Raw genomic sequence first — 24395 nt, forward strand, 5'->3', positions numbered from 1 at the left:
TCCTTGGAGTTTCGGGTTGTCTTTCTTGTTAATGTAGCGGTTTCCAGGCTGTATGTGAGAATAGGGGTGTAGTATGATTTATACAGTGTCATCTTGGTTTTGAGTGGTACTTGTTTATCCCATAGTAGCTGTCTTACTTGGAGGTAAAAATGTATTACTTTGCCACACACTACAGATTTATTTCTCAGAGAAGTGTCCCAAACTGGCCCCTGCAGTTTCTTTTCTTACTTCATAAATCACGTCGTACATGTTAATTTGCCAGTGTTGTAGACATGGCACAGTTTATAGTAAAAAACTCAAGTGCAACACGGTAACAGACAACAAGCACATTTCAGCACTTTGAATGTAATGTGGGTGACATAGATAAAGTCTTGAGCTCCAAATTTTTACTGGATATATTATTAAGATTATTCATGTTGATGACTGGCATTAAAAACCGATCTAAACTCTTGCATTTCCAATTTCCCAAAGTGAACTAACCCTAGTTCTGCAAACAAATACCAAGGCTATATGTAAAAAAAAAAAAAAATCCCCATGTTCAATACCGTAACTTCATAAAAGCCACAAGATTCATACCACATGAATTAAAACTTCCATTTCATACCCCCATCGTTGCAATAAGAAGCATTTTCCTCACCATAAGAATAGGAGGTGAATTATCTGAACTGTTTACATAATCTGATCTGAAATAGAGTCCAGAAAGTAAGAAGAAACTCCTCCTGTACAGATTTAATAATGTGTCAGTTACTGCAGTGTCTTTAAATATCTAACAGAAGTGGCTGAGTGCATGTTCTAAGAGAGGAATTCTGACTCCTCATATTATATGAACAATTCTCAGGATTTTTACAAATATAAAAATTCTCTGAATAATGGAGGTTGTTTATTGACTCTAAGGCAAGTCTGAAAGAAGTATTATTAACCTATTCACATCAAATAACAAGGCAGGCTCGCTGTATCTTCAGTGCCTTCAATTCGAATGACATATCTCATTACATGTTATAATTCTCATGTTAGGCTGTTATACTCATATTTCTGCTTGCAGTTTGGCTATCCCCGGAAATACCTACAATGTTTAAGTTGTTATGAATAGCTAAGGAATGTAGCTGTCCTGCCCTCATATTTATTATTGTCCCAGCTATAATCTTTTAGAATCTTAGAATTAGCAGAAATATCCCCTAGTTACAGGCCAGAGTAAAGTGTAGCTTCCACTGAAGTCCCAGTCTCATCCATGGCTGTGACAATATGGAAGCTGCTGGGGGTATGGGTGGTGCTGAGTAATGACATTCAGAGCACGACTAGTGCATCTGGGTGTTATGAAAGGTGTTGCTCATAGGGTCAGTCGTGCTGCAATAGCACTTTCTGACCCAGTGAGGAAAGCAATGGCAAACTACCTCACTCCTTGTCTTGCCTAGTACGCCTCATTTTGGTGCTGCCATTGGTTTTTGCAGTTTCCTTATAACCGCATAACCTTTGGTGGTACTATTTGAGGATCCAACCAGCCTCTGGGCTGATGACCTAACAGACAGACATCCCCTAGTTTTCACATCTTTCAGTTCATAGCATGGGGGAGTTAATATGACAGTATTGAGTCTGCTTGAAAATGTTTGGGATAGTGGATCAGAAGTGAAAGTAGTAACGAAGAGAATCCACATGATGTTTATAATTTAAGTGAGGATGACAGCTCGTTGTCTGAAAGTAATAGTGAGATTACGTATGGTTGATTTAGCACACACACACACAAAAAAAAAAAGAAATGTGTGAAAAGGGATTATGGTGGCTGGATATGAATGGCACAGATACCAGTCCAATTGTTCATTCATTTACCAGAAATCGTAAGTGTACAAATTTCTTCAAACTAAGTATGAGGTCATTTCTGTCAGAGCTTTCAGTATTTTCACATCATATGGGTCCTCTCTATTCAGTTATTGTGCACAAAACAACTGATTATGCTAGGAAACAGTTGTCTGATCCCAAAAGAAGAAAAGTAGTTATGTGGTGGTTTGACGAAACAAGGATGAGAGAGAGGATTAGCTCTCTACGTTCTAATGTCTCAGGTTCGAAAGCTCTGTATTCCGTTGTACTGTAATAAATATATGTGCCTATTCATATCTCAGAGTCTTTTGAAGTTTACCACACCAAATCCTCATTCTGAAGCATCATTACTGGTGAATACAAATCCTTAAGCTCAAGCCCAAAACGGCATTAAAACATTCCCACTGTATGATGATTTGTGATAAGTTTTGTTTGGATGTGCGCCACAGTTCAGTGCAGAGCTTTAAACTCATGGGTAAGGAGATTTAAATCTGGTTTCTAAGTAAACTTGGTAGCCTTTTAAATACTGTATTTATACGAATAATCCCCGCACTCTAAATTTAGGATGGAGAATTTTTGAAACAAAAAAAAAAAATGAAATGAACTAAAATTCCGTCCATCGAAAGAGTAACGTAGGCATAAACAAACATTTCATATCACTCCTCGAGTTCCACGTGGTCTTTACGCAAATATGGATGTGACTGATATAGCTACTTTTCCTGAACATACGTGAGATGATAAAAAATGCATTATCACAGCTATAAAATATATTTGCCATGAATATTAACAAGTAGGCCTTCTTATGTGACAGGTATTACATTAATCTGAACTTGCAATAGGCTCAATTTGCTGGAGATCAGAAGATTCTTTGTCTCTTGCATCACTAGAATCCTCTCCTAAATTACTTACAAATTTGTCACACTCCATGTCTAAAACACTTCTCACATGCGATCTCTTTTTGCTCGGAGAGTAACACAAACACTTGAAACAGACACCTGCAAACTCATTTGTTAGTTTTGCGATACAGTAAAATCTCGTTAATTCAACGTCGTAAGGACGCCAAAATGTGACTTTGAATTAACCGCCAACTCGTAATTCAGAAATGCGAACCCTTGCCGCTCACAAAGTATTATAAGACCCGTTACTGGATGCAATTAACATTGATTCACAGTTTAAACCCTTCAAATATCATGGGGGGGAAAAAAAACCTATTTCCAAAATATATCCAACGAGGCGCATTTACAGTATTCAAATAATGCACTTGGATAACTCATTGGCAAAGATAACCTCACGCAACGAAATAAAATTCAGAGAAAGGAGAAATCTATGCTGGCTCCCCTGTACAAGTGCTTTATTCATTGGATTACTGTACTGCATGCATTTTAGATACCTTGTACTTGCACGGAAAGTAGCCTATGCCCTTATACCTTATAACATCGTGCATTATCGAACATTCCTATGACAAGGGGAGGAAGTAGGAAGTCTCTCACTTCTGTGTGCATTGCAACACAGGACAGTACGATTGTACGATTTCTCACCTTGGCACTTCTCTTGTAATTCAGAAATGCCAACCCTCGCGGCATCGCAAAGTATTCTAAGACCCATTAATGCATGCAATCACCTTGATTCACTGTTTAAATCTTTCAAATGCCATGGGAAAAAAAAGAAAACTATTTCCGAAATGTATACAAGAAGGTGCATTTACATTATTCAAAAAAAGCACTTGGATAAATCAATGCCAAACATAACCTCACACAAAGAAAAAAACAAGATTCAAAGACAAGGACAAATTATGCTGGCTCCCCTGTGCAAGTGCCTTATTTTTTGGATTACTGTACTGTTTGCAATTTTAGATGCCTTGTACTTGTACGGAAACATCGTGGCTTATCAAACTTTATGACGAAGGGAGGAATTCTTTCACTTCCGTCTGCATTGCAACACAGTACAGTGACCCCATCTACTTTAAAACTGTAAGTTTGTTTGATCTCGGCATTAAAAAAGAAAGATGCAGTTTCATCGGCAATGACAATGTTGTTCGGCGCGTACAAATTATTATTATGAGTCACACTTTCTCGCCAACTGTCGGCATCACCAGTGTTCGCAGATTCTGTTTCTCCGCACACTGCATTCTACATGATATTGTGGCGATCCTTAAAAAGCTGAATACTAATGAATTACGATTTCTCTCAAACTTAGCAACTATGAAACACACTGTAGACACACCAAAGCGAGCGAAAGTGGGGAAAGTTACCCTGCATGTTCCAGAAGACGCGTTCTATCGTGACACCGAGAACATTTGAATTGAAATTACTCTGTAAAAACTAGTTTTTAAAAATGTAAAGAAAATTTTGAATTTAAAGTCTGAATTGTTTTCAATTTAAATATGATATATAGGGGCAGTTTTCCTCCATCTGCAGTTACATAAAGCATAACTGTACACTCAGTTACATAAAGCATAACTGTACACCCAATATAAACAGGAGCGTATTGACAACCTTGACGCAAATAAAACCTGCACCCCAATTATTTGCCTCAAATCTTTTTAAAAAGTATGTGGGGATTATTCGCATAAATATGGTACATGACATAAGGGTTAAACAAGGTTAAACATAATAACCCTGAAGTCAAATTAAATGCTGAGGAAGTACTAGCCCGAAAAACATTTCATGAAATAATTAGTGGTTTTGCACATAATATTAAATCTGAAATGTAAAAACAGTGGTACAAGAAAACTTGCACAAATATAATCAATTAGGATGTTGATTGTCACTGTAAAAAATGTCTATCATCTCACCTACCTAGATTTTGAAAGCCATAAATGACGAGATAAGGGGAAACAATCAACCAGAAAATCTTATATTCTTAAATGATGATCAAATACAGCAAAGTCCTGATTACAGCAAGTCACATTATAAGATCGCTAATAGACTACGTAATAGTGATTTCTGGACTAAAACAGTTGGTACATGATACAATGGTTCATTGAAGTGAACATTTGTATAACAATTTACTTATAAAAATAACTTTATTGTTCCTCATACTGCTAGAAGCAAGGATATTTTTAAAATGAATTCAACCCATGAATCTATAAAAGAAATAAATTCAAAACAACTCGTAATAAGGATAGGCCCCAATTTCAAGAGACAAGATACCTGTGGTTTTAATCCATCTTGGCTGACTGGTTGGTTCGCAACTCTCTCTACCCACTCCTGGATAGCATCTGTAATGTGGGGGACAACTGAAACGTGGAGAATAAAATAACATGTATACGTAAGATTTTCTGTACCTCTCTGGAACTCATAGGCTACAATCATTCAATATATACAAAACAAAAAGCAAAGCCAGCAGTCTATCATTTTTGGCAACTTTAAATCACCGGATCATTAGGTATACAATCTACAGTTTAACATACAATCCAAACCACAGAAATGGAAGATATGGAGCACTGTTCTTTTGCTAAGAAGCTCATTATGATATCAGAGATACATAATGCCCAATTCATACAAATGGCGTACATATCCAAAATCATGTTCCCATTATTTTGGAGGGAATCAAAAGATGACTTTCCTAGATATGGAAAAAGCACAATGACAGGATCCCAAAGATATCTGGTGATGAAGACTCTGAAAGAACAACAAATGAATGAGGAAATATCTACATCTATATACATATATATATTTTTTTTACATCAAGTTGAGCCTCTATGGACTGCGTGATAACAACTAAATTTTAGTGTCTAGGTCTTGTTCTTGTTCCGGCTTTGACTTCCTGCCAGTATCTTCTGAGCCCAGAGACGAATGCCTGTTTATGCTCTTCAGACATAGGTCCTTTCCGTCTTCGTTGATGCCATTTTGAAACCTTGATATTTGTTCACCAATCTTCTGAATGTGTTACTGTCATATATATATATATATATATGTTATGTATATAAAAGTGAAACTTTGTTTGTTTGTCTCAAATAGACTCAAAAGCTACTGGACCATTTTCGCTGAAAATTTTACAATTTTTTCTTATTACTCCTGAGAGGTCTTATGAAGTGATTTGAATCAAATCTGACAGGTAGTTTTTTATCAGTAATTTTATGTAATTAATTTAATTACAAAGCCGCACCAAGATTTGAATCAACCTTGATGGACAAGATTGTCGCTAGGCGACAGCGACTTACTCTGTATCAGGATAGTTCAGTAAGAAATATAGGAGGATGGGAACATGATGCCATGTTTTATGAAGTAACTTTCTTGCTAGGAGCCTTATGACCATGGCTGTGTACCTAGATATAGGAGGATGAAAACGCCACCATGTTATATGAAGTACTTGTCTGGCTAGGAGGTTATAAAAGGCAATGTCCCGAATGATTGTCAATCAACGCCCAGGTAAAACTACTCAACATAAAGGAATGAAATTTGGGGGGATACATTTTTACTACAGTGTAGGCACCCTCTAAGGATGGGTTTCAAAATATTCCACCTCTAACGGGGTGGAATGGGGATAAAATCCTGAAAACCAATCATTACTCCAAACTTGTTTACCAGATGAAATTGAAATTTCACTCACTTTATGTAATTACTAGATGTTAAATAATACAAGTATAGAAAAGAAATTCAGCCCTTTAGGGTTATATGGGGGTTAACACCATACAACAAAAATATTCATATTCATTTCGTTTAAACCGTTCTTCCTTATTCATCCTTCCAAAACTGTTTGACGTACAGTTGTAGTTTTATAAGAAGGTTGTTCTTTCATGTCTCAGGTGTCAAATATGATATACTTCAAAATATTTCCCCCCCCCCCAAGGGGTTTTAGAAGGGATTGACTCTGAAAAAAACACCACACAATAATTTTTCCGAAAACGTTTCAGGTACAAAATTAATATTTTATATGAATGTTGGTCTTCTACTTCCTCGATATTAATGAGAAACAATTTTAAAGCATTCTATCCCTAAAACAAAACATTAATTCCTCCATTACATTTCATATGTTGGTCACTTCTACATCGTAGATGTTAAATAAGATAGCTTTTAAAACATTCTATCGGGGTTCAAATGAGTGTTAGATCCGAAAATATATAATCATTCCTCCAAGACTGTTCGATGTATGAACTGAGGGTGTATTTGCAGGCTCAACCGACAGCAGACTCCTTAAAATTTAAAACTTTAAAAGAAAACTTTCAGTTCTGAACCGCAGGAAAGCATGGGTATCCTACTAGTAAATACAAACAATCAAAGCTATGTACCAAAATTATGAAAGCTGTGTGAGAACCAAGTTAGGTCAAACAAGTTAGTTCAAAGTAAAGACTGAGAAAGCAAGTGTGTCATAAACAAGAGGATGACAGGTCAAGTGAAAACAATGCTACTTGCAGATGATATCATTATAAAAATTGATAAGGAATAGGAAGTTCAGTTGCAAGTTATATTGTGGAATCAAAAAATTGAGAATTTTGGAATGAAGATAAGCATAACTAAAAGAAAGACAATGGGAGTGACAAGGAGAAACAGAATATGAAGATGTGACAAAGATCAGGAACGAACCCCTCAACATAGTCGACTGCTTTAAATATCTAGGTAGTAATATGTAAAGCACCCGTTCTTCATACAGATTTATGAACAAGGACTAAAAGTGGTTAAATTAAGGTGGACTGCAAGTATATGTGTGTCTCACAGCATGATCTTATAGACAATATTTACGATCAACTCATTGGGTACATAAACATATAGGTTATGCCCACAACACTCGAGAACATGCCACGTAAAGCTGGCCATGACTAAACCATTGGATCTCTAGACGCAGAACTACTATCTTCAGATTTTTTTACAATTTGCTTTATGTTGCATCGACACAGATAGGTCTTATGGCGACAATGGGATAGGAAAGGGTTAGGAGTGGGAAGGAAGCGACTGTGGCCTTAATTAAGATACAGCCCCAGCAGTTGCCTGGTGAGATAATGGGAAACTACAGAAAACCATCTTCAGGGCTGTTGACAGCAGGGTTTGAACCCACCATCTCCCGAATGCAAGCTGATAGCTATGTGAACCAAACTGCACAGTCAGTTGCTTGGTACTACTACTACCACCACCTTCAGCAAAAAATTTCCCTTTGCCTGTCTGAAGAAAATCCACCGAAAACTGTCCTGAATCTGCGTCGTCTTGTAGATGCACCCTCATGTCCGTGAGACTTAGCTTAACAATATGGTCCCACAGGAGAGAGATCCTCAGGCAGGCATTGATCTCGTCAGCAGGGGTACCTTTCTGAATGATTGGCAATATCTGTCTGAAGTCCCAAGCCCACAGAACATCAGGCCTCCCATTAACTGGTTGTTGCTCCTCAGGTCCTGCAGTATGCGATCAAGTGCTTCTAGAGCGCATTTGTGAGCCACGGTGGACTCATCTCTTACCAGGAGCTTACATTGACGCAGAAGCACCGGCCGTTCCGAGTATGCTGATATTGCTCGTAATCATCCAGGTTTTGGTCAAATTCAGCACGAGTTTGAAGGTAGTGTGTGTCATTCTTCCATCAGGTAACAGTGTTGGCACAATTCCTGATGATTCTACAGCTACTTCAATACCATAATCTTTTTCCTAACTTGAGCCAACAGTAGGTTAATGACAATAGTTTTGCCAGTACCCCCGGAGCATGAAGAAAGTAAACCGCGCCCTCCTGACTTGATATTTTTCCAATAACACAGCTGAATAGTAATGTTATTGGCTTTACGTCTCACCAACTACTTTTACAGTTCTTGGAGATGCCGAAGTTCCGAAATTTTGTCCTGCAATAGTTCTTTTATGAGCCAATATATCTACCAACACGAGGCTAATGTGAGCATCTTCATATACCACTGGACTGAGCCAGGATCGAACCTGCCAAGTTGGTGTCAGAAGGTCAGTGCCTCAACCGCCTGAACCACTAGCCTGACTACTACTGTTGAAAACTGCCTGCTGTTTGGGCAGAAGCTTAGGTAGCATGTCTTGCACCTTCTCGAGGTCTTGGTAACCCTAAATTACTGATGTCTTTCCCACATGTATCGTAACGCTCTGTTGAATGGAAGAACTGCTTCGTTGTAAATCATGTTGTTTGCTTCCACCTCTGACGCTTCATTTCCGAACCTGTTGAGGATGTCTTCTATCAAAGTGCCCGCTCGTAACCTAAATCTGTTTTCCCTGTATTTTCCCTGGGATATTTCCGCTTTCCCTGCATTAAATATAGTGGGACATTGTAGTGCCACTCGAGTATGTTTATGATACTCTGGAATCATCATCTTGAAACATATTGTGCATGAAAAGACAATGAAATAAAGAACTTGCAATAACTGTATCGTAAGTCAAATAAGCTACATAAAGCGGCAACCTGTGAAGTGGGTAATCGGTAATCCCATTGTAAATCCCATGAAACACTACAATCAAAGAAAATGAACCACATTACTCGCAACAAGCCATCAATCACTCTTCAAGCTAACGCCTGCGTTCAACAGGGACCTTATTCTTGAAATTGCAGTGAGAGAGCGTGCCAGTTTCTAAACACACTCATAACAGAGACGTATGGGTTATTGTTCAGAAATTTAGGAACTAACTAACTACAAAAGTCATCATTCCTCACCCTGAAAGGGTACGGCAGGCATCTTAGAGGGTGACACCCCTCTCTCAGGCCATGAGAATTTGAAATGGTGAAGGTGATGTATGGAGGAGGAGAGAGGTTGGCGGCCATGGCCTATACTAGGAACTATTCTGGCATTCGCCTTAGTGCAGAAGAATGGAAAACCATTTTCAGGAGAACCGACAGTGGGGCCAGCCCCTCTCTGCCTCCAAAATACAGAGGCGTAAAGCCATGGCCACTGATCCCCTGCTCGTTGGAATACAGAGCTGTTGGATTATGGACCGGCCGTGGCCACTTGTAGGCTGAAACCTACTCTTCATCTGCCGACCAAAGCTCAGGAATGAGATCCCAGTTGCTGTTTCAAGGTACGTATGCTAGTCAACTATAATAGTGTGCACAGAAATAAGCACCATTGACGCAGTTCTTTCTCTGTAGATTTTTTCTGTGATGATTTTGCTTTTTTCTCCTTAATAGTAAGGCAAGATCAGTAATAATTACGGTCAATCCATAATGGTTAGCAACTCTTATGTTATGTCAATTACATGGATAGCTTTTAAAACTCCGGGCATTTTAAAAGGAACATTAAGAAGATAAAAGTTACATGTTTTAATGTATAATATACCGGATGAGTAGGCCGTGCGGTTAGGGTCACGCAGCTGTGAGCTTGCATCCGGGAGACAGTGGGTTCGAACCCCAATGTCGGCAGCGTAAAGATGGTATGTCGTTTCCCATTTTCACACCAGGCATATGCTGGGGGTGTACCTTAATTAAAGCCACAGCTGGTTCCTTCCCACTCCTTGGCCTTTCCTATAGCATCGTCGACATAAGACCTATCTGTGTCAGTGCAACATAAAGCCAATGGTAATAAAAAACACATAAATAAAGTTTTAGTTTAATAAAAAGAAGACAAATAAAAATGAAAGAGGAAAAGTTATTATCTATGAACCTTGAATTTTACTATCAAAGGAATAATGTTATCATTAAGAGTGAATTGAAAGCTAAACCACACTCTAACTAATGCAATATTAAATACATCGCACGCCTTCTGTACTGCTATCTTTGAGCAGTTAGCACAAGTAAGTCAATCTTTTTCATTAACTCTCTTTCACTACTGCATGTGCACGCTCTCTCTGATAGTACATACTACTCGCTGCATATGATTAGCATTGTATCTACACATCAGTCTTGCTCGATCATTTTCTTTGGGTCCAGTCTTATATCGATAGCTTAATGTTGATGTGACAAGTCATTTTCCTGTACATTTTTAGTTTTTTAAAATTTCCCTGTGTTCTCCATGTTTTTCCATAAAATAGGTACCCTGAGAAATGTATCCAACTATCCATTACTTGCAGAAAAATAGACTACACATAGATCAGAACCAAATCTGAGAACTTTTCCTGCGACACTGGTCCATTTACAGGTAATCCCTAAGCACGGGCTTGATTGAACCACTCAAGAACTACACTGTACACGTCTCTGCATGGCTGCTCCCATCTTTCTTTAATGCCTTTATTCACATTGTCTTCCCATTCCTTTATATAACAGTCACAATTTGCAACACAGAGTTGGATTTGACCTTTATGCACTTAAAACTGGTCTGCTACATCACACCGAGATATTCTGTTATTACAGAAATTTGTTCTTCTGTTGACATTCATCTTTCTCTTACGCACTGCTGCCTAGTAACAATGACAATCAGATATTCCAGGAATAGTTCATGTGAGGATGCACAGGGGTGTACTGTATAATAATATACTGTGCATATTTTATTGTTTTCTAGTTGTCTCAAAGGAGATAACTGGTGACTTACGGCCAAAATATGGTTATCGGTTGACAAAAGGGGTGGTCATCTTACAGAGGATGAAAATACATTTCCTCAAGAGAATATAATTCCATGTTGGATAAAAGTGGAAGGGAATAGGGGCGGTTGCCTTAAAGGGGAGGTCATATGGAGAAGTTCCGCTCAACTGTGAAAACTAAATGTAAATAGATACATGGAAAAAACTTACAGAAATTAGCAATCATGATTGATATGTTTAAGCTCATTTTTCATTAAGCCGGCATTCCCTATTTTCTGTTCAATTTTTGCACACTTTTATTAAACCCTTGTATACAGTACAATGATTGAAACAGATAAAAGTTCAACATCAAATAACCTTAATAAAAGTAGCAATTCTCCTTACCTTGTACTGTCTTGCCAAGGTAATCACCTCGTCTTTCTTTATTAATTACATGCTGATATATCTTCCCTGTAGTTATATTGTTGTCTCGATGCAAAGTAACATCAAGGAACCTTTCGTAATTTCCCAGATCAAGGTCCACTTCGCCACCATCATCCAAAACATACACCTCACCTGCAAGAACATACAGAAAATAAACATAAAATAATTAATTAATGCAGACTGATGCTTTCATGGAGCTAAACATTTACAAAACATAAAGTTCAACAGTTTTTTACCTGACACAGCAAAAACCCTAAAGATTACCATACCCAAAATAATATAAAACCATATTTTAATTTACAATGCTTTCTTTATTCTGTCTTTTAGACAGAAAGAACAGCTGTTCACATATCATAACTAGAATATGCATTGAATAAAACACATTCACTACCCTGACAACACCACCCCAGATCAAATGTGGACGAGATTCCAGAAGTACTGTACCAGCAGGGCAAAGAGTCACCTTGGGAGTTTCTAATGGCAGACTGAAAATAGACAAGGAAACCTGGTGGTGGAAATATAACGTCCAGGAGGTAATGAAGAAGAAAAAGGCTGCATTTCAAGCATGGTGGAAAGAGAAAGACAAGCAGAATGGATAAGACCTAAAGGAAGAATATAATATCATAAAAAAGCAGGCCAAGAGAGTCGTAGCAATAGCTAACAATAAAGCGCAGTAAGGCCCCTATGATGACTTGAGACACACCAAAGGGTGTGCAGCGGATCTACAAGGTCGCTGCTCAGCACAAGACAATCCAGCAATATTGTCGCCACCAAATATATCCATGATGATCGTGGAATATTACTGACTAATGATAAAGCCATTAACAACTGCTGGAATAAGTATTTCGAAGGGTTACTAAATGAAGAGTTTCCACAAGAAAGAGTAGTTTTGCAGTGTCCAGTTGAGGGGCCTGTACCTGAAGTCACCACTTCTAATATTGCAGCAGCTGTGTCAAAGATGAACGGCAAAGCGGTTGGCCCTGATATTCCAGCCGAATTATGGAAAGACCTAGGTGACGAAGCTAATTAGTGGTTGATGAAATTGTTTAATAAAATCCTCGCTGGATTTCCGATGCCAGAAGAGCTCCGTCAAAGCATTCTTGTGTCCATCTAAAAGCAAAAGGGTGATGTCCAAGAATGTGAGAATTACCAAGGCATCAAACTCACTTCACACACACTCAAAATCTGGGAGCGCCTCATAGGAGACTGCATCAAAGGTTTGATTAACATCCACCGGAACCAGTGTGGTTTCATATCAGGTATGTTAACAAGTGATGCAATTCAGAGTCTGCGGATCTTGATTGATAAACACCATGAGCTACGTGAAGACCTCCATATAGTATTCATCGACCTGGAGAAAGCCTTCGACTGCGTTCCTAGAGATATTGTCTGGGCAGCACTAAAACATCAAAAAGTTCCTGAGATATACGTGAAGATGATCCAAGATAAGTACCTACGCCCATCGTCTATGGTGAAAACCACTGCAGGTGTTTCAGATAGTTTCCGTGTTGATGTTGATGTTCATCAGGGGCCGGCACTGATCCCGGTATTGTTCAACAGTGTCATCAACTATTTAACAGAGCAGCTGACGACAGACCCGCCGTGACCATACTTTATTCAGACGACATTGTTTTGGTTGGTGAGTCATGTCAGGAGGTTGAGGCAGTCATGGAACAATGATGAGTAGTACTACAGGCAAGTGGATTTAGAATAAGTTGCAAGAAGACATAGTACATGTTCTTCAACTTTGCGCAGCCAGGGCAAGCGGGCCCACACAACAGTGTCTTCCTTGCTGGAGAACCACTGGTGATGACCGAAAAGTTTAAATATCTTGGATCAGTCATCATAACTGATGGTAATATCGATGCAGATGTCGAGCACCGCATCAGTGTTGGTCGAATGAAATGGCAGTCACTTACTGGTGTTGTGTGTGACAAGCGGATGCCAATCAAATTAAAGGGCTAAGTGTACAAAACCGCTGTCTGGCATGCCCTCATGTATGGCTCCGAATGATGGGCAAGGCAGAAAAAGCAAGACCAGCGAATGCATGTCAGATAGATGCAGATGTTGCAATGGTCGACAGGAGGGAGTCACTCTGCGTGACAAAGTGCGCGATGAAAATGTGTGAGGATTCCTTAAAGTTGTGCCCATCAGCGACAAGATGGAGGAGAAACAGTTCCGCTGGTATGGTCACGTCACAAGAAGAAATGAACACCATTTAGTACAGAAAGCTCTTGCCATCGAAAAGGCGAAGAGAGGAAGAGGGCGACCTAAGGCAACATGGAAACCAACTGCTGAGGCTGCTTTAAAGAAAAGTGAAGAGCCATTAGATCTGGTACAAGAACGTCGGACATACTCTCTCCGAGTCAGACGAGCCGACCCTAAGTGAGCTCAGGAGTGCCCGTTTTATGGGTACATATATGGCCAGGAAGGAAGGAAGGAAGGAAGGAAGAAGAAGAAGAAGAAGAAGAAACTATGAGCAAGATTTTATTTAACTGCATTTCTCTTAGCATTGCCCGAGAAACACCACTGAGAAGTAGCGATATGTTCTCATGGAAAGTCTGGGTTGGGGAGTTTCCATTACAATGGCAGGACACATTTCCCATTGCCAGTCACAGTCGAGTTTGAGAGTTTTCATTATAATGACAGGCCTCCCCAGTTTCCTGCTGCCAGCTACAATCGAGTTGGGGAGTGTTCATTACAAAAGCATGCCCCCTTTCCTAGTTCCAGTCATATTCGAGTTGGGGAGTTTTCATTATAATGGCAGGCCCTCTTGCCTACTGCCAGTCACACTAGAACTAGGGAGTTCTCATTATAAAGACAGCCTCCCTTGCCTACAGCCATTCACAACTGAATTCTACTACTGTTCAAATTATGTTGTCCAAGATGGTTGTTGAAGTCAGGTTGTTTTATAAAACATCCTTGTAAACTACAATTTCCATTCACCTCTGTTGCTGCAGAAACACAAGGCTGTCAGGAGAGCTTACACGTTAATAGGCAATCAACCATCCTCACGCTGGTATTTTTCACATAGCATTCATAGTTATCAAGAAGTTAACAAAACTCATTACGAGAAAGATTCTAAGGCCATCTACACATGGAGCTACTCATTAGTAATTGCCAGTCACCAGCGAGTTTAATTTCTCAGTTCCCAGTAATCAAGTGCCTTTTTACGACGGCGAGCAAACAAGTTTTCAACATAAAGTTACTGGGAGAAATTGAAAAACACCCCGTACTGTACAATTGTACGCTGAAGGATTACTGAAGAAAGGACATTACGGAGAAGGCATGGAATTATTTTCTAAGCTTTTAAATTTTTTGTAAAAATAAAGTTCACTTATCTTACCTGAGAGTTATTAGCACTCTTTCCTCATCACTCACACATTCCCTCATATTTGTATTTCGCTGTCGAATGGCAGGCGCAATAAGCTGCACCAAGTCCATATATAACTGTGTTTGGTCATACGATAAAAATAAATAAATTTAGCATCCGTTTGTTTGAACTCCTTTCTTCTTCTTGCTTCCGAATTTGGCCAACTGTGGACCACATGAAACTTAATGCTCTCTGGCCAGTGTTCTTCTTTTCTCTTCCCAGAACTTCTTCATTCGTCCACTCCTTATTTTTCTCTGCTCCTCAGATGTTACAAATTTGGGCCTGTTCTTCCGCTGCTCTTCATGGAATTTGTAATCGTCTACATAAGTTCTGAACTTCTTTCTGTTGAGGATCAATTCTGGTGTTATTTTAATTTCCTCTGCGTCCTTCTTAACCTCCTCCACCCATTTTGTTGTCCTCCTCAATCCAATTATATATTTAAATATCCTTTTAGTCAGGCAGTTGTCATTCATTCTGATGAGATGTCCGTAAAATTTCAGTCTTCATTTTCGCATTGTGTCCATGATCTTTTCGGAATACTTGTAGAGATCCTCATTTCTCCTTTTCCTCCATGTACCATCAGTCATTTTCTGAGGTCCAAGAATTTTTCTCAGAATTTTCCTTTCCTTCTTCTCGATTTCTTTCAGTGCCCCTTTTTTATTTAAGATAAGGCATTCTGAACCGTACAGCCCCTTTGGTTGTACAACAACATTGTAGTGTTTAATTTTGGCTGTGTAGGATATTGCCCGTTTATTGTACCCGTTCCGTGTCAGTCTTCAGGGAAGTTCCAATTTTCTAGTTCCTTCCTTGTTTGCCTTCTTGTCTAGTACATTGGGTTGGATCAGTTCTCCCAAATACTTAAACTTTTCTACTCTTCTAACCTTTCCACACTTCACTTCCATGCTTTTCTCTCCCTGATGTCGGTACTCCATGTACTTCGTCTTTTCGTAGGAGACTTTGAGACCTGTTTTCTTCGCAATGTCATGAAAAAGCTCCAGCATCCTTTGGGCATCCTCTCTGTTTTGAGCTAAGAGAGCAAGATCATCAGCAAAAGCCAGACATTTAATTTCCAAGTTTTGTCCCTGGCACCCAAGATGAATTCCCTGTACGCCTTCTACTTTCAGAGAGTTTTCCCAGGTTCTTATGACTTGCTCCAATACAATGTTAAACAGGATGGGTGATAATCCATCTCCTTGTCTGACTCCTGTCTTTATTTGGAATGGATCAGAGATTTCTCCAGCAAATTTAATTTTTGAGATGGAGTCTGTCAAAGTTTGTTTATCACTCCTCTCGTATTCCTGTCGATTCCAAACTCTTCTAGGACATTAAATAATGTCTGTCTATCAATTGAGTCATATGCTTTTTGGAAATCGACGAAGATTACCACTGCGTTCTGGCCCCTCAATGCTCTAGTCCTTAGAATACCTTTGAGGTTGAATATCTGTTCTGTACGCGACCTCCCTTTCCTGAAACCAGCTTGGTATTCTCCAATGAGGGAGTCTATTTGTTCTTCGACCTTCAGTAGCACTTTGGAGAATATTTTGTACCCGACTGAAAGTAAAAAGATGCCTCTATAGTTATTAATATCCATTCGGCTACCTTTCTTGTGGAGTGGGTGGATAAACGCACATTTCCAATCATTCGTAATCCTTTCAAATTTCCAAATCTCTTTCATGAGGTGATGTATTCTTTCTGCAGCCACTTCTTCTCCGATCTTCAACATTTCTGCCACAATGCCATCTTCCCCATGTGCTTTGTTGTTTTTAAGCTCTCTGATTATACATTTTATCTCATCCAGACTTGGTGGTTTGGAATTTGGATTCTCATTGAATAGTTTCAGGGCAGGCAATCTTTCATGCGGTTCTTCACAGTTTAGCAGCGTTTTGAAGTAGTTAGCCAAGAGATGGCAGTTTTCTTTATCATTTGTTGCTATGCTACCGTCTGTTCGTCTGAAGCACAGATTTGGTGGTGTGTATCCTTTTAGGTCTTCTTTGAAGCTTCTGTAGAACTCCCTGGTGTTGTTCCTTTTAAATTCTTCTTCTAGCTTCTCTATCCTATTCCTGTCATATTTTCTCCATTACTGCTATGAATAATCTGCAGTGGATGTTCTTTTCAAGATATGGGTGAATCCAATACCTTCTTCTACTTTTTCTCCTGAAATAATGAAACACAATCATGTTTTCTTCATCACTTGAGTCAGTGGTTGACATTATTATTAAATGAAAAGCGCACAATGTGCAAAAACAGTTTTTGTACAGATGGTCAACTATGCTAATGCCATTCTTATTATTGAGGTTGTCCTCATTTTGCAGTTTTGTGCATGGTATCTTTCACAATGATTGTTGCACAGGTTACATATACAGTCTTCGTTCGGCTGGTGGAAGTTTTTGGTTTGGCAGAATCTGTGGTGAAATCCATGAGTGGCGTAATGTGTAATTACGTGGCATAGCTCGTAATTTGCTTGCTTCCACTCTTCTGTCATTATAGCGTCCGTGGGCTGTCCTGAACAGTAGCATTGCTGTACCCAATGATATTTGTTGAGGTTGTTGAATGTTGTAGATGGCTTTTATTGCTGCGGCTGCTCTTTCTTTGACGTGGATATTGTAGGATGTTAAAGTAGTTTGGAGGGTGACTCCAAGGTACTTGAATTTCGGCACTACTTCCAGAGGTTTGTTGTGCATGGTTATTGTATTTTTAGGTGCATGTTTTCCTCCTTTCCTAAAGGTCATTTGTTTAGTTTTGTTGTGGTTTATTTGCAAACCGTTTCTTTCTGCCCATGATGTGAGCCTATTGAGGACCTCTTGGAGCTCTTCTATGTTTTCTGAGCCTATTGCCATATCATCTGCGTAAAGTATAAGCAATGCTGAGGTATCTGTGATTATTTCTGTGATGTCTGCTGTCATGATGTTGAATAAAATTTGGCTGATTGGGTCACCTTGTATGACTCCATTTGTTTGGGTTACGTTTTTGGATAGGGTTATGTTGTCTGATATTTGGACATAGTTATATTTGAGGATATTCGAGATTATGATTGCTATCGGATGTGTAGCTCCTATTAGGTAATTGAGTTTCCGGATGAGTGTTGCTCTATCAACAAGGTCAAAAGCCTTACGATAGTCTACAAAGACTACGAAATATTTCTTTCCTGGATGCCTCAATGTATCTTGGACTTGTTCTATTAGGTATTTCACGGCATGTAGTGTGCTTCTTCCCTTTCGGAAGCCGAATTGATTTTCTGGTATCTGGGAGTCTATTTCTTCTGCAAGCCTGATTGTTAAGATTTTCATGAAGATTTTGAATGATGTATTTTCGAGGGCTATACCTCGATATGAATCAGGATTGTCAGTTTCTCCTTTCTTAAATATAATTTTGATCGTTGACAATCTCCATTGCTCTGGAATTTCCCCAGTGTGCATGCATGTGTTGAATAGTTCTACCCAGTAGTCTAGCATGACAGGTAGAGAGTCTTTCAGGTGTTCTGTGCAAATGCTGTCTGGGCCGGGGGCCTTTCCATTTTTTGCTGCTGTTATTGTATTATATATTTCCTGTCTCGTTATGGGGATGTGATTTCCCGTCATTGTTACTGGAGTTAATTCAAAAGCTGTTGATCGGTGTTGGAGGTTGAGAATGCTTTTGAAATGGTTTTCCCATGACTCCATTGAGATATTATTTGATGCTGAAGTTTTTGGTTTCCTAAGCACTAGGAATGGGTCATTTTGGGCGTTTGCAGCACGTCTCCTGGCGTCTTCCTCAATGTACTCCGTTCTTGTTTTCTTGATTAGTGATTTATATTTCCTTCTTTGTTCGCATATTGGGCCAGGTGACTCGGGTTCGATGTGTTCTTCGCTCGATGTAGTGCCAGGAGGGTCTTTTTCTGTTCATTGTAACAGTCTTTATTGAACCACGGTTGTGATCTCCTTACTTTCGTGTGAGTTTGGCATGATTGAAGGGTTCTTGTACACATTTCCACTGCTTCAGTTAGTTCATGTCGTTGAACTAATAGCCTTGCTTTATCTGTCTCATCACCGATATGTCTTAGTTTCTCTGGATCTAATTTCCTGGATATTTTCTTACTTGGTTGTATTGGCAATTGATCTTTATGAGTAATTTCAAAGACTGTCGAGATTGGTATATGTTTCCTAATCGGAGCTATGGCTGAAGTCCATAATGGTTTTTGACTGAATATTTTAATGTCTGTACCTCTGTAAAAGACTAAATCTATGGCGCTGCTTCCATTCGAGGCTATGTACGTTTTCATGTAGGGACTGTTAACAAGGACATAGCCGGCTTCTTCCAGAGCCTCTTTAATCAATTCTGTTCTGACGGTTGGTTTGTCTATTCTTGCATTTAGGTCGCCTGCGAAGATTACTCTATCATCTGTTTGCGTTTGTGACAAGGCCTCTGTTATTCTTTCGATTGTGTCCTCTGTTGACATATGTGGTTGAACATACATGCCAATGATTGATAGTAGGCTGGTCTTTACGGTAATTGTGTTTTCTTCTTTTATTATTTGTTTTATTTTCCCTAAGTTCGGTTTGAGAAAGATGGAGACCCCTTCTGATGGTCTTCCTGTGGTCTGACGAGCGAATGAATGAATTCCGTAATATCCTTGAATGTTGAAATTCTGTGTTAAGAATGTTTCTATCAGTATAATGGCGTTGTAGTTGCTTAATGTCTCTACTGGAAAGAGAGGCAGAGCGTTTTTTATGCCTTCAATGTTCCATAGCAGCATATGTGTATGTTTATTGTAGTTCTCCTCCTTCAGCACGGTTTGCTCTCCGAAAACTAAATCTTCTTACGATTGTTCTATTTGGCCAGAATTCCAGTCGTACAGCATCTTCAAGGAATTTGAAAGGGAAACCTATTTTGAAGACCTTGTTTTCACTTCGTGTGTGAAGTTCTTCACAATGGATATTATCTTTAATTCCATTTTTCTCTAGGTACTTCTTAACCTTCTCTTCTGTTGCGTTTCCTTTCAGATTGCCTAGGTAAAGCCATGCCATTTTGTCAGCAGCTTGAAGATCATCTTCTTGAACCCTTGTCCCTCTGATGGTTTGTGTGTTTCTTTTATTTATTAAAGTTGTCCATACTGTTTCTCCTCTATAGTTATGATCGTTATCCCTTCCGTCTGTTTTGTTATTGAGTACTTCATTATCCTTGTGAGTAAGCACTGCATTCCTATTCAGGGTCTGCGTAACTTTTTCTTCAATAATTATACTTATTTTATTCGTTATGAAGTCCATCATATATCTTACGGTTTCTTTTAAATCCGCTAGATCCGTAGTTTCATTGTTCACGGCTTTCTTTTGCTGAATGAGCTGGGTTGTCCGTTCAAGTAAATGCGAGCTTTGCATTTCGCCGTCAGATGGTTGAAGTTGCTTGTTGTTGCAGTTTGTAGGTTCTTGGTTGTGGCCGGGAGATGAAGCTATTTGTTCCGAAGTTGAGCTACGTTCTCCTGCTTGGGTGTGGCCGCTAGATGGAAGTAGCTGCCAGTTGGAGTTACTTGCAGGTTCTTGGTTGTGGCCATCAGATGGCGCTAGTTGTCTCGGAATCAAACTGTCTTCTCCCTCTGATACGTTTCTCTTTGGTATTCCATAACCTCGCTTTCAGAAACAATCATTTTGTTGTTCTTGTCTTTCACTACATTAGTTAATATATCAAAGCAGTTTCTCAGATCGCTTACCGCTTTTAGTATCTCTTCTTTCTTCTCATTCTTAAGGTAACCACCTGTTTCTGTAATATTAACTATCGTTTTGAGAGCGTTCTCAATCCGTGTTTTCATCTCGTCCGCCATTTTGTTGACCTTCTAGCAAAGTTAAGAAGCGATCTAGCGAGTCCGCACCAAACTTTACAAATGGCTCATCAGGAAGAATCAAACACCGTACAGTAGCTTCGTGTGTGGAGCCGAGTCACTATTCAGTTACTAACCAGTTTGTGACCCTGGTTACAAACCAGTCACGTTTCTAATGAGTAGCTCTGTGTGGAGAGGGCCAACCCCGCAACATGTTCCCCGAAAATACAATTATCAACAAATAACTGCCGTCATTGTTGCCATTCACAATGCATCGTGTACTCAATGACCTTTCGTTTCGACTACACCGAAATTATGCCTAAACATTATGACACCCAAACAAGTTTCCTTCCACGCCAGCCAAATTCACCGTTGCTTATGGAGCCATATTCACGAACCCGGGACTTCAACCAGACAGCTTCCAGTATGACTATCTCCTAATAGAGCATCATTTGGCAATTTAAAAAAATGTTGGAATATTTTCCCTACCATTCCAATAAGTATGAATTGAGGTCAAACCACACATCATATTACTGTGTAGTTGCCTTGTCAATACTGCAATCATCAACCAACGGCAGTAATTATTGTTATGAACATTGGTGCCAGACACTTTGTATCCTTTCTCCCCAAACTGCTTCCATGTAAATATATATATAAGCTTTATAATTTACTAAGATTTTCTAATAGAGTAGCGTCAATGATTCTTCAGACCACCACTGCTGGACACTGCTAAAATACCCTGTGGTTTTACACATTGGTGCCGACTACTGTATCTGTAAATAAGTTAATATAACTCCTTTTAACTCCATATATTAATGAACATTGTTTCTCATTGAAATTTTATTAACATTTACCAACATTTCTGATAATGTAACGTCAATACTTCATACGGACCACTGCTGCTGGACACTGTCAAATACCCTGTGGTCTTACCTATTAGTGCAAATCACTTACCTTTCCCTTAGACTGCCCCATTGTTAATATGTTAAGTTATCCTTTGTAAGACATACTCTAACATTTTGACGCTGTTATCCTTCACAACTAGTAATTTACAGCCAACGGCTGATAAATTGGTATCTAGATCATCAATGAACATTGTTTTTCTCATCGACTATCCTTACTGTAATATGCCAATATTATATAGTAGTATTTACTATTTATTTACAAATCAACTACCTGATCTATGCCTGTGATGGTTCAACTAGATGTCCAGGATAAAAAGGGTATCAAAAGCACACATACCTCTAATAAAGCCATATCATCGGCTATGCATGTAATTCTCAGACCTGACCTATATTATGTTTTCGTGCTGTAGTGTTCTAATTTGATTGTTGAAGGAATAACAGTGTATTGAAATTTCCTCTCTTTTTCAGCGGGGGGGGGGGGGGGGGGAGAAGGGGGGAGAGATATCAAAGAAGGATTTCAGAATTAAAAAAAAAAAAAAAAAAAAAAAGAGAGAAGAGAAGAGTTTATTTACAAATCAACTACCTGATTTATGCCTTGAGGTAGTACTATGATTGATGATGCCTTCAATGAAGGGCAAAACATGTCTCATATGGAAATAAAGAAATTCCTAAATGTTTAAAAATTCTAATGTATTGAATAGGTGACATAATGAACTATTTAGCATCCTACTGAGAAATTATTCGTCGATTTTTTCCCGGCACGTATTTGGAGTTTATGGGCCACCGAAAGTGTTGGTGTCCGATAATGCCTCAACCTTTAACTGTGATAAATTCCGTCACCTGTGCTTCGAATGGGGTGTGAAGCACGTGTTTATAAGCCCACATTACCCGAAAGCATCACACGTTGAAAGATTCCACCGGAATTTGAAATCTTGCCTGCGTGCCTTTCACAGCGCTGAGCTGATCAGCGCAATTGGGATAATAATCTGGCTTTCAATAATGTAGTACATGAATCCCATCGTCACACACCAGCCGACTTGTTTTTAGGGAGGAGCATCCCTGATCCGCTCCAACTGAAGTGGGACATCGAGTACCTTTGCGAGTCCTCCAGGAACATTGACCGAGTCCTCCAGGAACATTGACGTGAAGGCGAAATGGAAAGAAGTCATTGAACATCTGGTCACAGCCCATAACCGTGTGGCTAAAAGATTGAATCGTGGGAGAAAAGCCGTTTCCTACCAGGTTGGAGATCTGGTGGTGGTAAGAATATTTCCAGTCAGTTCGGCAGCTGACCAAATCACTGCCAAGCTATGCCAAAGGTGGTCTAGCCCTAAAAGAATTATTCAATTACTTGGACCTGTGATGGTTCAACTAGAAGACGTCCAGGATAAAAAGGGTATCAAAAGCATACAAATCTCTAATAAAGCCGTATCATCGGCTATGCGTGTAATTCTCAGACCTCATCTATATCATGCTTTCGTGCTGTAGTGTTCTAATTTGATTGTTGAAGGAATGACAGTGTATTGAAATTTCCTCTCTTTTTCAAGGGGGAGGGGGAGATATTAAAGAAGGATTTCGGTATGCAAAAAAAAAAAAAGAGAAGAGAAGAGTCGAATGGAACAAAGCAAATTTTAATTTCCCGTCATGAACATATATCGACTGAGATGGAATATGGAATTACTAATTTATCCCAATGCTACTAAACAAAATATGAAAGAGACTGATTCAATCAGCACGGTGTTACTTGAAAGTGTATGGAGCCTTTTGAAGTGGACTATTGATCATTTCTCAATCACCAAATCCCTTGGTTATGACCATGTACATAACTTTAAGTTAGTAGTTTTAGTTATGTTTTTGATTCTTAATGTTAAGCTAAAACGCACGCCTTAGATTTAAGTTTTAAGCCTCCTTTAAAATGCATCGCCTTGACTGATCATCAAGTAAGAACGCATTTTAAACTGGGGCAGTGAGATGATTAGTCACTTTGCATTGGCTATTATCGTGTCGACATGTTAGTTCAATTTATTCCACGCAAAGTTATAGTCTTATTGTATTACTGTAATGGCATCTTGCCACTTCACTTCGTATGAGTTAAATAGTACCACGTGTGTACGAGAGATGAGGGACATCTCGGTGCTGGTCACCAAAGGTCAAACTTCCTGCCACCTGGGAATCTTTTATCTCCTTGACTGTGTTGGTGGTGGTTATTTTTGGGGACAGAAAGACATTACATTTTACATTTTATTTACCAATATTTCAACTTCTTTTCATTCTCATTTCGACGGATTAAGATCTTCAGAATTCTATTTTTAATTTTTTTTTCACCTGTTCAGGCATTCTGAAGGACCTACAGTAAATACAAATAATTTAGGCCAACCTAAAACATTATTAATTTTTCTCCTGTATCCTCATCAAGAATTCTCCTTTATACTTGGAAGACTTCCGTAAGTTACTTCAACTAGCCTTCCTAGGTTATTTCCATGGTTTCCTATTGGACTCTACTGTTATTTGTTTGGCTCTGTACTGTATCCTATTTATATTAATTTGTTTGATACATTTTTTTAACATGCCCTTTTAATTATGTTCACAAGCTGCCCTGATTATATCATTCCCAGATATTCTCCCACTCGATCATCTTTACACACCGCCATTCAAATACATTTCCTAGTTGCTTCTACAGTCCCTGTATGCCATCTATTTGCTGG

General features: G+C 39.1%; 1 protein-coding gene across 2 annotated transcripts in view; it reads right to left on the minus strand.

Annotated features, from left to right (window-relative positions):
* The window catches only part of Ctps (CTP synthase), a 140134-nt gene that overhangs the window by 101555 nt on the left and 14184 nt on the right, over positions 1-24395 (minus strand). For both annotated transcript variants that reach the window (XM_067143110.2, XM_067143109.2), the window contains exons 2-3: positions 11583-11753; positions 4965-5050 (exon numbers count right to left, since the gene is read on the minus strand). In XM_067143110.2, coding sequence (XP_066999211.1) covers positions 4965-5050; positions 11583-11753 — 257 coding nt within the window. The remainder of the gene's footprint in view (positions 1-4964; positions 5051-11582; positions 11754-24395) is intronic.

Source organism: Anabrus simplex, chromosome 3 (assembly GCF_040414725.1).
Source record: "Anabrus simplex isolate iqAnaSimp1 chromosome 3, ASM4041472v1, whole genome shotgun sequence".
In the NCBI taxonomy this organism is placed as follows: Eukaryota; Metazoa; Arthropoda; class Insecta; order Orthoptera; family Tettigoniidae; genus Anabrus; species Anabrus simplex.